The sequence below is a fragment of the Podarcis raffonei genome, chromosome 1 (genome assembly GCF_027172205.1).
Source record: "Podarcis raffonei isolate rPodRaf1 chromosome 1, rPodRaf1.pri, whole genome shotgun sequence".
In the NCBI taxonomy this organism is placed as follows: Eukaryota; Metazoa; Chordata; class Lepidosauria; order Squamata; family Lacertidae; genus Podarcis; species Podarcis raffonei.
Genome location: NC_070602.1, coordinates 50,029,636 through 50,045,059, shown reverse-complemented (window position 1 = coordinate 50,045,059; position 15,424 = coordinate 50,029,636). Strand labels below are relative to the sequence as shown.

Below are 15,424 nucleotides of genomic sequence, written 5' to 3'. Positions count from 1 at the left end.
TCAGCCAAGAACAATTCTTGATGACCTCCTTGGAGTGGGTTACCAACTTGCCTAGGCTGTGGAGAAGAATGTGAGTAAATACTATCTTATGACCTTGAAGCTAACACCAATGAGGCTGCAGCTCTCAGTCTGTGATATGGAATTTCCAGTGGGATAATGAGTAGGGATATCCAGTAGGAAGATTTTCTACTTATGATTATGTTGTTGTCATTATTATTATTAATTTATTCATTTAGTTCTTGCCTCATGCAAAATGTCTCCAAATGACTTAGATGCAGAATTAAAAACATCCATCAAGACTGCCTATCAATATATAGGTTTCATAAATGTTGAAGCTTGTTGCAGCATATCAAGAAGATATATCAGTTCATCAGATATATCAGTGGTTGTTACTGCATCATTATCTCCAGTGGAGCTCTCTTTTAATGTTCATAAAGTGACCAGAATACCAGAATTATTCAACGGGTCATTGTGAAATACTGGTCAGAAGAAATGTGGAATGGTGGCAACAAATGGTGCTTTCTGGCTAAGAGAAGGAAACAAAGCATAGCAATGCTCACAATTCAATGCAAGTGAATTTCTGCCTTAGTTTAGGTGCAATTTAGGCATGACAAAAATCTATCCACAGATGACACAGTGAAGAATCATGTTTACTTACCTTTGAACATAGTGAAGTTTTATTACAGTGGTGCCTCGCAAGACGAAATTAATTCGTTCCGCAAGTTTTTTCTTCTTGCGAGTTTTTCGTCTTGCGAAGCACGGTTTCCCATAGGAATGCATTGAAAATCAATCAATGCGTTCCTATGGAAACCGCCTTCAGACCAGGTCCGGGGACAGTCTGTCCCCCGACCTCTTCTGAAGGCTGGGGGGGGGGGGGACAAGGGCTTTTCTTCCCACCGCCAGCCTTCAGAAGGCTGTTCTGAAGGCTGGCGGTGGGAAGAAAAGCCCTTCTCCCCACCTCCCACCCCGCAAGCTCCGGGGACAGGAGGGCTTTCCTCCCGACTGCCAGCATTTTAAAAGCCCCCAGGACAGCGGAGACTTCTCCGCTGTCCCGGGCGATGTGAAAATGCTGGCGGGCGGCAGCACAGCGTTCGCTGCCGCCCGCCAGCATTTTCAGATCTCCCCGGGACAGCGGAGAAGTCTCCGCTGTCCCGGGGCTTTTAAAATGCTGGCGGCGCTGCCGCCCGCCAGCATTTTCAGATCGCCCCGGGACAGCGGAGAAGTCTCCGCTGTCCCGGGAAGGCAGGCGGGGGGAGCAAAGACTTTTGCCCCCCGCCGGCCTTCAGAAGAGGTCCTGGACCTCTTCTGAAGGCCGGCGGAGATTTCCCTATGGGCTTTCTTCTTGCGAAGCAAGCCCATAGGAAAATTCGTTTTGCGAAGCACCTCCAAAACGGAAAACTCTTTCGTCTTGCGAGTTTTCCATCTTGCGAGGCATTCGTCTTGCGAGGCACCACTGTACTTACATCAGTAGAGATGCCTACACCCCTTCCATCTTCTTCTTAAATGATAGGCAGCAGGTTGAACATGACCTGAAGATATAAGGAAAACATCTGGCCATCTTTCTGTTTTGCAATAACAACTGGGACTTTATCATATATCTCTTAATAAAGATGCAGATTACTGCGAAGGATGAAAATCCATGTGGAATTCACCTGCAGCTGTATAGCTAACTTTATTTGCAGTCATAAATTGTATCATGCTCTTAGCCTTGCAGAATAATTGAACAGTGAGTGATGACTTTATCCTAGATAATTTTCACAAGAGAGAAAAAAAGTTTTACAAGTATTTTTAACTGCTGTAAAATATAATAGGGTAAACCTTGCCACGATTACTGTAGCATCTCCCAATGCAATATTATGTAGTGTGATACCTCAAATCTGTGTGTGCTTCATTTGTATCTGAATCATGACAGTAAAACCTGACTATCTCCAGGGTACATGTAATGAATCCCTGAAATGAGCTGAGCGACTAGGCCTGTTTAGATAGGATGATCAGATGCAAAGAGAGATCGTGTTCATTAACTTCCCAGGGTTAGCCTGATGTAAAAAAATCCCATTTTTCAGTGGAACTGGAATATATAGTGGTTTAGTTTCAGCTGCCTTAAAATCAAGGATGCTTGGCACAGGACTCAAGACGTTGTGTTCTGTGTTTTTGTGGATACTCCCAATACAATTAACGTTCCATAAATAATTATGCAAGGACCACAGAAACATGTATTGCTTTTAAAGGAATCTGGCCTGAGATTGTGAAAAAATAAGTTTCCTAGCCCTCCTCTCTGCAGATTAAAAGTGTGGAAATATGTAGGCAGTGACCCATTGTAGGCATGAAAAGGACTGGCAAGTGTTCATGTGGTGGGATGGAGCAGCTTCTGTCTTCTCTTCTCCTGTGATGAAGTGAGGTGCTTGCTTCCCTTCCACCATGTCACATTTCTCTCCCCTCCCCCACCATCCCCAAAATTAAGCAAGATCACACATGATGTTATTTGTGTGGTGGAAGAAAAGAGGGATGCACCCATGTCCCCACCAAGCAAAGTCTCTCAGTGCAGAGTTTAGCATTTCTTACTGGTTACGTTGTTGTTGTTGTTGTTGTTGTTGTTGTTGTTGTTGTGTGTTTATTGAATTTATATACTGCCCTATACCCAGAGGTCTTGGCAGTTCACAAAATAACTTTACAAGGAAAGAGAGCAGGACTGCAGCTTGCAAGTGTTTTTGTGCATCTTTCCCCACATCCATAAAGAAAGGAGCATGTAGCATTTTGTTGTCTTGTGCTCCTCAGAAGAAGGTCCAGTGTGCATTTTTCTCGATAAGAAGTTTCTACACCTCTGAGAATTAAAACAAAACAAAAAACCCTCAAAACTGGGAACAGCAATGAAGCTAAAGGAAAGTGCTTTGATATCATTTTACTGAGAACCAGTCCCCAGGAATTAGCATTCAGCATAGGATAATACATAAACACACACAGCTGCTGCTTAGGGGGGGGGGAGATTCTGCCGCAGAACCACACCTGTTTCTATAAACTTTGTTAGGGCAGTAGAACTTTCCCCCCCTTCACCTTCCTTGAGATGGTGTCAGATTTTCAGGCTCCTCAGTCATGGCCGCTTTAAGCAGTCACGGGAACCCAGGAAATGTCTGTTGATTAAAATTCAGCACTGAAAGTTTGGAGGGACAACTGGAGTACAAACAACACAATCCCCATGAGAGAGAACAGAGCTGGAGAAGGAAAAGCCCCATCTTCCAGGTCTGCAACAGAAGAGATCTTAGTCCCCTCCATTTACTGCTATAAGCGAATACAGGTTGAATGGAAGGGAAGCAGAATGCTGCCAAACATCCATGAGAAGGATCTTGTACTCTGGCTCTTGTGAACTAACTCAAAATTCCATCTATACTGTATATGGCTATGCTGTGAGTATGTCAAGTCTCAACAACAATGGGGGAAATTGTGAGTACTATAATAGAGTATATTGTGAAACAGAAATCCCATGATTTGTGGAAATATAGGTGAAATATTGACTGGAAATATAGGCAATAGCATTGCACCCATCAGTTTTCCAGGACCTCCCAGCCTACTCCACTCCCATGGCCCCTCTGCTGAAAAGATGCTCTTACATGTCTAGAGTTCCTCTAGAGCAGGGTGGTCTCTCAGCAACATTTGATGCTCTCCCCCCATCCACAGCCCTCACACCGCTTTCCCAAAGTTGTGAAAGCAAGGTGGTGGGCTTTGGGGAGGAGATGTGAGGGTTCAGACAGGGTGCTGGAGTCCTCCCACCTCCTTTGGGAAGGAGATGGGAGGGCTCTAGGAGCCTCCCAGAGCCTCATGCCTTCTTCCCAAAGCCCAATGCCTTGCTTAGCTGTCTTTGGCAAGGCAGTGCAAGGACTGGCGGTGTGTGTGTGTGTGTATGTGTGTGCGTGTAAAATTTTGACCTGGCTCCCCCCACCCCCTATGTGACAAGGCAGTGTGTGAACCACAGATTCTGTGTCAAAGGACTCTTGTGGCCCACTTAGTATGAAAATTTGGACTGCCCATGTGCTAGAGCATTGTTGAATGAGGCACCATGTACTGCAAATGACTGGACCTCTTTGGATCCCAATGGCATTAATGGAACACTGGAGTGAGAAAATGGACGAGCAATAGAAGGCTAACTGAGTAACCCAAGTTCCTTCTAGCCCTGTCCTCCCACTGAGTTCACTTTGGATCCTGCCTGCCTGCTTCCAGCCTGGCCCTCGTTCTACTACTGGCTTTTCTTCCATACTTTGCATTCTTCTGCATATAGAAATACAGCAAAATTACTGTTGTTCAGCCAGTCCTCTCCTTAACTTCAGTCCACAGGCTTTTGGACAGGGAACATGCAATCATGAGCAGCTTTTTGACATCAGTATGTTTCCATTCTCCTTAGATCCCATAAACCTCCCTGAGCTTCACCTCTTTCGTCTCTCCCCCTGCCCCACTTCTGAGCCACAGAGGCCGTTCTCTGCCAGCCTCTCACAAAGCAGCTCCCAAAGAGATGAATCATTGGGTTGGCTGTCTTGTGTATTTTGGATCTGGTCTCTCTGCCTTCCTTTAATATAGTGACCAGATTCGCACACACAATTACAAAAGAGGCCATCCAGCTGCCTCGCTGGATGCCAAAGTAATAATGCCTGTGGGTTTGTGCTCCATACTTCTTCATACATGCCCCTAGATCTTGTTTGCCTTTCCTAATGCTGCCAGATGTTGCTTGGATGGGTTTCCTAGCATGTGGTAGCGAATGTTACCCTGCCAGTGATTTTTAACAAATTTAAGCAACTTTTAATTCACTGGGCTTTTGGCTCTTCACTGGGCCAAAATAGACATTACACACAGATGCATGTAATGTTGCCATCACAGCCCTTTTTAAATAAGAAAAGATGTTTCAAGAGTGTGCAGTCAGGTCCGGAGAAGTTTGCAGCGTCTGTGTGTCCATGACCACCATTTCCCAACCCCACATCATGGGCAGCTCCCCACCCTCACAGGGTTCAAAGAATTGTAGAGTTGGAAGGGACCACGAGGGTCATCTAGTCCAGCCCCCTGCAATGCAGGAATCTTTTTGCCCAATGTGGGGCTCAAACCCGCAACCCTGAGATTAAGAGTCCCTTGCTGTACAGCTGAGCTGTTCTCACTGTCTAAAGGAGAGAAGCTACTTGGCAGATCTGAAGCAGGGAAATGGCTGGCCAGGCTTAGTCATCATCGTTTCTGGCCCAGATTGCCTCTCCAGAAATTACTTTTCCTGTTTAAGTTGGTCATTGGTTTAATTTTACATATATCTGTATGAAACATATAATTTGGCCCTCATGACTTTATGTACATCATGCATGTAAAGCACATTTAAAGCATGACCCCCAAAGAATCCCGGAAACTCTCATTCAGTAAGGGTACTGGGAATTGTAGCTGTGTGAAGGGTGAACTGCACTTCCCTGGGTTCTTTGGGGGAAGTTTTGTGCATTAAGTGATACATGTTTTACTGAGTCGGACCATCTATCAATGTAGCTTTATATTGTTTTTATTGACTGGAAGCAGCTCTCTGGATTTTCAGATGGGTCTCTCTCTCCCAGCTGTATCTGGAGATGAATTCTGATAATCTGCCATTCAACTACAGCCCTTTCTGTTACAACTTTTCTATTGGAATGCCTACCTATACCACTGAAGATAAGTCCTATTGTCACTTTCCATGTTCATACTCTGTTGGCAAGAAAATCTGGCTCCTGTAATAAGAAAACTTACTTGTTTTTAAAATATACTAAGTCAAACAATGTGACATATGCTTACTGAACTCAGAAAACTGCATACATGCATATTTTTTTGCAGAATTTGGATTCTTCTTTTTGGCAGAAAGCAATGTGGTGGCAGGAGGAGAGGTGTTAGTAAATAAGGAACATTTGGAGCCTATGGATAAAGAAAGAAAGAGTCTAGACTGTTAAGGAAGCAGATGTTCCACTCCCCAAATGCTGGAATTCCCTACAAACTCTAAACGTGATCTATGTCCTTTGTGCACTTTATGCCATCACTAGTCCCACTATTTTTTTTTGGTAGTCGAGGATTTGGAAATTTTATTAAATAAATAAATAAATAAATAAATAAATAAATAAATGGTAAAAGAATATACTTCAGCTGTGTGGGCAAAGGGGTGAATTCATCTCACAAAAGATTCAATGATTTGAAACTGTCATCTGCTTTGATTAGCTGGAATAATGTCATAAAGAAAAATGTAAAAATAAAGGAATGTTGGCATATTCCAGCAAAAATGGAAAAGAAAGCGGAAATTGCTGCAGTTGGAGTGTTTGTCTGTGGTCAGGAATGGAAATCAGCCAAGTCAATTAACACCATTGTTTTCCTTCACATCATCGTCACCCCCCCCATGCAAATGATATGTGATTGATGACTTATTAAAGATTGTTATGATATTTCCTTTACATTGAAACGAATGCAAGTTGTGCAAGTCACATAAATAGTCACATATGTTATGGTAAGTTATATAACTTAAGTTAATTAGCAGGCAGTGAGGTAAATAATGAAATATTTGTTGGAAACTGAACTGCAGCAAAACAGAAATGGTGCTGATTGTGACAAATGCAGGTTGGCATGGAAATCGCTTCCTTCTGACTCCTTAGTAGTTGAGTCTCTATTAGGCTTCGCCTACCTTCTTGTCTGTATGACATTGCCTTTTAACACTTCATTCTGCATTGTTATTTTAATTTTTGCAAGTTGTTCTGTGATGGTTGTGGGAAATGACTCATAAACTGAATGAACACAAATAGTAATAATATCCTTCTCTTTCTGTTGCAGACCTCTTGACAGCCAAGGAGTACCACTGCCTCCTGCAGCTGCTTTGCCCTGACTTCCCCATGGAGCTTACACAGAAAGCAGCAAGGTGAGCACTCCTTCAGCAATTACCGTATTTTTTGCTCTATAAGACTCACTTTTTGCCTCCTAAAAAGTAAGGGGAAATGCGTGTGCGTCTTATGGAGCGAATGCAGGCTGCGCAGCTATCCCAGAAGCCAGAAAAGCAAGAGGGATTGCTGCTTTCACTGCGCAGCGATCCTTCTTGCTGTTCTGACTTCTGAGATTCAGAATATTTTTTTTCTTGTTTTCCTCCTCCAAAAACTTGGTGCGTCTTGTGGTCTGGTGTGTCTTATAGAGCGAAAAATACGGTAGATCTGTGGTTATTTCCTACAGTGAGAATCAGCTCCTGCTTTATACTTGGGTAGAAAAAGTGCCTGTACTGAAATAGTGTTGGCACCGCCAGTTGTGCATGGTGCATATGCAGTTCGAATGATGCAGGTTGCCTATGATAAACACAGACGTGGGGACACAAGTCTTTCCTGATCACTGCTTTTGTGTTCAATACAGGGAAGCCCAGCCTTGCAAACAGGAATGTATTATTCACATTTGACTGTACTGCTGTTGGTACCCATTTAAACTTGAATGCTTTTTGTACCCTGACTTAAAACAAAGAATGAATACTGAACTGTCTCTTAAAATTGCAGTATTTGCGATAAGCAATATGTTTACTTTGGGGGTTTGTACTGCATGTTTTGGTTTAATATAAAGAGATCTGTTTCAGAGCTGAACCTCATGTTCAAATTCTGGGAGAAGGGGGAGGGGAGTGGGTTGTATTCTTTATCCACTTTCAGTCTGAAATCTTCCAAGGAACATCTCCTCTGGTCTCAGTTCCAAACCCTTATGGACTCCAGACTGATATGCGAGATTCCCCAGGCATCCTGTTGACATCCAATGATCGGGTAACCTAAGCAATTTTGGCAACGGGTAGCCTGACATATCTCTGGCTTAGATACCGCAGTTGGGGCAGAGTCTATGTTGAATTGGATATGGGCAGATTTATCTGTAAAGTTGCTTGAAAACAAGTCACAGTTGGTGTGCTGATAGATTCAAGCCACTTAAGAGATATTCTGTCAAGCAAGCAGTATATCAATTTTGTTTAAATAAATAAAATAAACTATTGAACATTAAAAGCATGCAAACTGAGTGTGGGAGGGTGTCATACTAGATCAGTGGTTTTCAATCGTTTTATCTTCAGAAATATGTTTCCATATTGCCTTGTCTGCTGAAGACCATCAAGGTAGCTTAGACTCTTAATTTCAGGGTCGTGGGTTTCAGCCCCATGTTAGGCAAAAGATTCCTTCATTGTAGGGGGTTGGAATAGATGACCCTTCGGGTCCCTTCCAACTTGACAATTCTATGATTCTATGAGGATCTTCAGGGAGGCTTCTTGGCCATTACTAATCTTCTCATGAAGAACCCTCCAAGGAACCACCAGGGCTTTTCCAGAACCCAGCTGAAAGCCACTTTTTAAGAGTCTAATAGACATACAGACAATGCCAATAGCAAGAGGATCTGCCTTTTGTTTGTTTGTTTTTTGTTTATTTATTTATTTATTCCCCTTTTTCCTTTTTTATTATTTATTTTATTTTATTTTAAATTTTTTTTTATAGGATCTGCTTTTTGGTTCTCAGCAGAATTAGGTATGGTCTTAAGGGAATTGACAAGACAGGGAGTACAAAGTTTGCCTGCGGCAGCAGGCTCTATGAATCATGAGACGCTTTCTGCAATGCTCTAGCATCTTACTCAACATGCAAAAGGGGAAAAAATAAGGCACATGTCACCTTTATTGTCACTGCTGGTTTAATCAAGAGCCAGTTAGTAGAGTATTAAGAGCTGGCCTGTGAAACCTGGGTATTAATCCAATGAACTCACCGGCTGACTTTAACCAAGTGAGCGAGTCAGCTGTGTTTCAGTTCAGTTTGCAAAGTGACTTGAAGACTTGAAGTTCACTGTGTGCTATAACCTGAAAGAGAATTTCATGAAAATGCTTTACTGTTGGTATCTAACACCTTCAAAACTGGCTAAAATACATAAAATCAGGTCAAGCATTTGTTGGAGAGGCAGAGGGCATGATGATCCACATGTGGTGGAACTGTAAAAAAAATGATTCTGGGAAACAATATACAATGAGCTTTAAAAGATTTTTAAAATTTCCTTTGCAAAAAACCCCGAAGCCTCTCTGCTGGTTATAATGAGTAATGATATTCTGAAAAATCTAAGGAGAATTTTCATGTATGCAGCAAGAATTTTAATAGCTAAAGGATGAAAAGGAGAATCTGTTCCCACTAAGTTGGATTGGCAGGCAAAAATGCTAGAATACACAGAATTAGCAAAAACGACAGGAAGAATGAGAGATGATACAGAACAAAGGTTTATTAGAGAATGGGACATTTACAGAGTATACCTAAAAGAGCATTGTAAACATCTAAATTCTCTGGCAGGTTTTGATTGATTCCTGCATGACAGTAGGAAATTTTAGAAAACAAGACAATTTGAGACAATTTATGAGAGACAATGGAAAGTGTGCAGTTGATAATGTAACCCAGGAAACACGATAGGGTGATCGGAAGTCATAATGGAATCTGTGATGTATGGATTTTCTTTTCTTTTTGTAATTTGTATTGATCTTGTATTGTTTTTATTGATTGTTTTTTGCAAAATAAAGCATTTTTTAAAAAAAGAATTTAATAGCGGCCTACCTCAGAAGCTGATTGCAAGGATAAATGATAATTTTTGCCAGGAATAACTTCATTGGTCCACAGTCTTCACAATGCAAGCTATAAGTCTGAATACATAAATCTGAGAGGAGGCACGGTGCTGAAGATTGTGTCAAGGAATTTAATCTGCAAAGCCATTGTAAACCTGAGGCCCCACTGAAGGGGGATAGGCTTCGCACAACTCCTCTGTTGTGTGCTTGTGCCTTGGAGACAGACAAGCTGGGGGCTTTGGGACGGCAGGTGTGAGAGAAAAATGAGATCTGTGTCTGAGGCACCCCGGCTCAGGTGGGAATGATCTCATTGCCTTTGCTCTTCTGGGTTTGAGAGCTTCCTTGCGCTAACAATTTGCTCTCACCCACGCAGCTAATCAAGGGAAGTCACTTGATATACTGCCTTAAATCTGAAGCTGGTTTTGCCTCTCCTTCCTCTTCTATACCTTCTGATACTCTTGTCTGCATTTTTCTTTTAGTTTCCCCCTACTCGTACATCGGAAGCCCCTGGCTGACGATGGGCCATTAGTGTCACCAGCTGGACAGATCATTTTTTCCCAGGCAGCTGGCTCTTTCGATTCAGTATCGGCAAGCAGGCTCATGCTTGTCACTTCCCCTGCCAACCAGGATTCTTGTTCCTGCTTTCAAGTAGGATATAACTTAAGGCTTACCATCAGTCCACTCAGTTACAGCACCTATCGATAAGCTTTGGGGGCTATGATTTCATAGACAGGCATTGTTCATAATCCAACGGGCCTTTTGGAATCCTTGAAGCTGCATGGCTGAGATGATTTCACAGGGCAGCCAGCTCTTTGGAGGCCTGTTGCTATGTGCTGATAACAAACAGTATGAAAGAAAGAGGTCACATACGACGTTGGGGCAGAGAGGAGAGGCAGCCGCAATGCAGAAGAGAACGAGGTGTGATCCAGCATCTTTAAACACAGGTTGGCTCCATTCGTGGGGTGGCATCTAAAGGGGCAAATGGTAGGTGAGTGGTGGGCTGTGAGCTGCCTGCCCACTGCTCCCATCCGACCCCCCAGTCCCTCTCTCCAAAGACTTTTCTTCTAGTCACCTTCTGATACAGGGAGTAAGCCTGGCTGCTAGAAAAACTTCTGGGAGAGAGGCTGTGTGTGTATTTCTCCAGGTGATGGCAATTGGGGGAATTCCAAGAACCCTCACCCATGTTCCCCTTTGGCCTTATGAATCACACCCCACCCCACATGAAAGGGGCAGACACGGACCCATCTTTAAAGATGCAGGTCTGCTGCTTCACGTGCAGTCTGGGCCTCCATCTCTTGTGACGAAACCACAGAGAACTGGGCTAGTTCCCACAAGCGCCAGTGAGTTCCCTGCAAGGCATCGGCCACAGGCAGTTTGGAGGCTTTCATCTTTGGCAGTGATATGTGACATAGACCTGCTTTGATTTGTGGGGTGGGAAAGAGGAGGGTTATCTGGCTAGAAGCAAACTATTAGGACTTGCAGCAGAATTGCAAGCACACCATATACTATGCCTAACTCCCTTTTTTAAGCAACGATTTGTGCCTGCTAGTTAATATTAGGCTTTGCTCATATTAAGTGCTCTCTGCATGGGCTCCCAGTCCCATAACAGGAGTGATCAGGAAGAATGGGGAGCCTGGACACAGACATGAGCTGATCCAGCTTGGCTCGAAGAGCAGGGGCCATTCTGTCTCCAGCATCATAGAAACAGTGATGGGCTGTGTCCCACACATCAGCTGCTCGTAACCTTGAAACTACCTGAAGTCTGCCCTTCCCAGAAGGTGTGGTGGCAGAGGTGTGAGAGAATTCTGCTTAGTGCCGGGCAGTTCCCTCAGTTCTGATCTCAGGGGCGGGTCAGCCACAAAACACCCAGTGTCAGGTAAGTTAGCTCTTTATTCAAAGAAATCAAAACAGCTCAGTCCTAGTGGTCACAGCAACCCTTCCCAGTAGGCCTAGCCCCAACGAAGCAGTTGCGAGGACTGAAGGTTCCTTCTCCAGCAGCCGACAGCTCCTCCGCCTGGTCTCTCTTTGCTCCGCCCTCTTCATTCCTCTTCTTGTTCTGGGAGACCAGGGGGAAGGGGAGCTGGTCACAGAAGGAGAGCTTTGCTGGCTTCTTCAGCAGCCTGCCTCCACTTTGCCTCTTGACCTCCCCCCACCCCTGCTTCTGCCCTGCTTCTGGATTCATGTCTGTCACAGCCGCTTCCTGCTCACTAAACCCTGTTACCTCTTCAGCTTCCAACACCTCCTCCTCCCAGTCTGCCCCCTCTTCTCCCTCTGACCACTCATTGTCGTCCCACCACCAATCCCCTGGCTCTGAGCCTTCTTCCCCTGGAGGGGGTGCCTCCCACCCCCCCTCTGCATCCAGCCAGTCCATAGCAGATGAGGAGCTTTATCAAGACCCCTCCCTGCATCTCTTCAAAGGAATGATCAGATTTCAGCTATTTCAACAAGGGCCTTGATGACATTGTGCTGAGTAACAAACATTCCCCACCCCATAACATACGCTTGACAGTTTCAACTTGTTGCTGCTGAAAAGTAGGCTTGCTGGAGTTTCATATTATGGCCAATTTCTGTCTGTGACACCCGCTGACTTAGGGCCAAGCTAGATGTTCATTTAATGGGTAGTATACAGTGATGGATCTTATTTTTCCCTAATTAATTACAGGGGTGTGTGATTCTTACTAGGAAGCCAAAGCACGGGATGTGGAGGGAGGCTTATTTCTTCACTCCTCCATGTTTGGAAGAGAGGTTCCTCCCCCCCCCCCAGCAGCTAGCAACCTTAGGAGAAAAATGTCCCCATTAGCGGACTCTACTTTCACAATATGCTGAAGGTAGGAATTGATAAAATGGATGGATGGATGGAGGAAGAGGGGACTTAACTTACAGAAAAGCAGAGTCAGCCTACCACATCTGATCTACAACATGCCTTACTTTCAGCTAGTAGTCCTTCTGTCACCTCTGTGTTTCTTTAGTTTTTGTCATGAACTAAAGGCATTAAATCGAGTGCTCCACAATATGCAAAGCATCACACTGACATGTAAAACCTGGGCTCTGTAACCTTGTGCTTGGAGTGCAATATGAAAAATAGAAAGGGAAGGATGAGACGTTTCTCCTCTCCCTGTCCACAAACATCTGTTTTCTAGAGAGTTCGTGCCGGTCCATTTCCAGCTCCAGGATGTCGCCATAAATTAGGACCACGTCCCTTTCTTGTGGCTCCTCCCCTTCCTCAGATTTTCCTCCCATTCAGCTCTTTAGGAGAAGCATAAACATGTCCCTGGCAGTGCTTTACAGGTTGCTTCAGCTGTGCAGCCAGCAGTTCACTTGGGGAAATAACTCTGTCGCTCACCCTCTTCTTAAGCAACTGGGCCTGCTCTACCCACGACTGGTCTTCTCTGGAGAACAGACACTCGGGCCAACTGGAGCCGGTAACCCAACACCAGAGGACACCTGCTTCCAGCTAGGTGCTTCCTCAAGACACCTTCTGGCATAGCTTTATGGTTTTCCCTTAATTTAGCTTCCTAAAAATACCTTTGCAGAGCTTCAGACAACTATCACAGCCTTCCAGCACTTCTAGAATTGGGGCGGGGTGGGGGGAGAGAAGGAGTGTCGACTTCATTAAGGGTCAGACCTTGAATTCACCATTGAAGCTCAGCATGACTTCAGTGCCCCTGGCTTTTTCTTCACCCTCTTTCTTCCAGGAGCAGAGATTTCCTGGTAACTTCTTTTCAGCCTCTCCTCTGACGCCTGCTGCCTTTGTTGGGGCTACCTGAGGGGTGCAAAGCTTTGAGGCACCGATGCAGCCTGTAGCACTTCCAAGGGCTTGAAGAGTGGTTTTGGATGCCAGAGGCTGTGCTGCATTGCCTGGGAGATGGAAGATGCTCTGCCTTCCAGCTTCAAAGCCATCTCCTTGATGTGGCCACCGACAATCTCCATAACGTGCTTATTAGTGGGAATTAAGAACTGGAGCTGCTGCCGCTCTAGACAGCAGGAGGAGGAGGAGGAGGCGGTTTCTGGGACATAATAAATAAAACAGAAGCACTTCGACATCTTCAAAGGGTTTTGTTTTAAATAGTGGCTTTTCTCCTGGGGACCCTCTTAGCCGTAGCCTTTCTTCTTGGCAATAATTAATTCAAGCTGCTCTGTGTGCTTGAATTTGCCTCACTGAACTGAGCTGGTCCGAGTGGCGGAGAGGGAAGCCTTTCCCGCAGATGCGTCCGGCCGCTCTTCCGTCTCCTCCTCCTGCTCAGCTTCCGCAAGCCTCTTCCACCAGTTGGAGCAACCCAGGACTGATGACTTCTCTCTGGATTATAAGGGGGTCCTAGTCTCAAACCCTCCCCAGTAAAAGGCATTCCTGCTTTGAATGATACAGTTCACTCTGTGTTAGAACCATATGCATGGACAAATGCTGGAGGATGTTTGCCAAAGCCATGACAGAGCTTACTGTTTATGGAAGCAAAATGAGTTTTCACCCTATTTGACCCTTAGTTTTTATGAAGAGCGAATTGTATATCTGTATATAGGTGCGTTCGTAGGCTGTGTTGTGGGCCCAGCTGCCCTAACGGGATCTCTCTAGGCTGGGATGGCTCAGCTGGTACAGCATGAGACTCTTAATCTCAAAGTTGTGGGTTTGAGCCCCACATTGGGCACAGGATTCCTGCATTGTAGGGGGTTGGACTAGCTAGCCCTAGTGGCCCCTTCCAATTCTACAGTTCTATGATTCTTGTCTATCCATTCTCAAGTTCAGCTCTCATTCGTGTATTTCGTGCGTGGGGTCTTTATATGGACAAAAACTGGCAAACAGATGCAAACCAAGAGCCATGCCAGTGTTTGTCACCAAGTAGGAAGCATAAAACACAAATGATAGTTCCATGTTCCCTGCAGAACCCACTAAACAGATGTGGGGCCCCAAACAATTAATGCACTCCCCACAAAGTGCTCCCTTCTCCCTACTCATTGTAGTGAGCAGCCCAGACTTGAGAGATGAAGGAAACAAAAGGATTATTTCCTGAATCCTTCATAGGAGCATCCCAGGTTTCGCTTTCATCTTGTTCTGCTAGTTTAATAAATATCAACGCTATTTGGAACTGCAGCATAAATCGGCACAGTAAAGCCCTTTTCTTTCCTGCTAGCATTAGCTGTGTTTGTCCAAGGTCAGAACAGGAGGAATTTGTTGCTGCAATCTTGTCTTCATTTTATCCTTTATGTGTAGAGTACTTGGCCATTATTGCTAAACCAAGATAGCAGAAGGCAATGTGTCCTTCATTCTTTTAGGATTCCAGAATGTGCTGTCAGAAAATAGTGATTCTGTATCTTACATGTATGACATTTTTATTTCGTACTGGCCAAAGCAGGACTGATACTTGTGGGTTTCCAAAGTTTAGGTGTCAGGAAGGTCCTCCATCACCACCTTTTTAGGAATAAGTGAAATAAGTTAAGAATCTCCTTCCTTGAAAGCACCCAGTCTCTTGGAGGCAGCTCAGCTCTCAATGTTTCATTTCTATTTCCACAGGGTTCTAATGTTGCTTCCACACACCATGAAATCAGATTGACCCAATAGCCACGCTTGTCTGTTTTAGCAGAAGCAGTCTCAGGGCACCTTAAAGATGTTGCCAGTTTATAACAAAACAGCTGAAGCCACAGGTGGTGAACCTGTAGCCTTCAAGCTAAATTTGTGTGGTTGGTGGGAGTTCAGAGAGCAGGAGGCAGGAAATTGTGTGTGTGTGTGTGGCTAGGAGAGAGCCAAAAGAGATGGAGTGATGGAAGACAGGGAAGCCTTTGACATGTGATCAGTTTAGACCTCTGGCAGTTTAGACCTCTGTTCATTCATTCCCTGGCAGCCTGCTGGGTAAGATGGAAGAGAGGCGA

General features: G+C 44.6%; 1 protein-coding gene across 6 annotated transcripts in view; it reads left to right on the top strand.

The window, feature by feature from the left end:
- The window catches only part of CSTPP1 (centriolar satellite-associated tubulin polyglutamylase complex regulator 1), a 114,130-nt gene that overhangs the window by 90,140 nt on the left and 8,566 nt on the right, over positions 1-15,424 (top strand). For all 6 annotated transcript variants that reach the window (XM_053386766.1, XM_053386784.1, XM_053386746.1 and 3 more), the window contains one exon: positions 6,799-6,883. In XM_053386766.1, the coding sequence (XP_053242741.1) occupies positions 6,799-6,883 (85 nt within the window). The remainder of the gene's footprint in view (positions 1-6,798; positions 6,884-15,424) is intronic.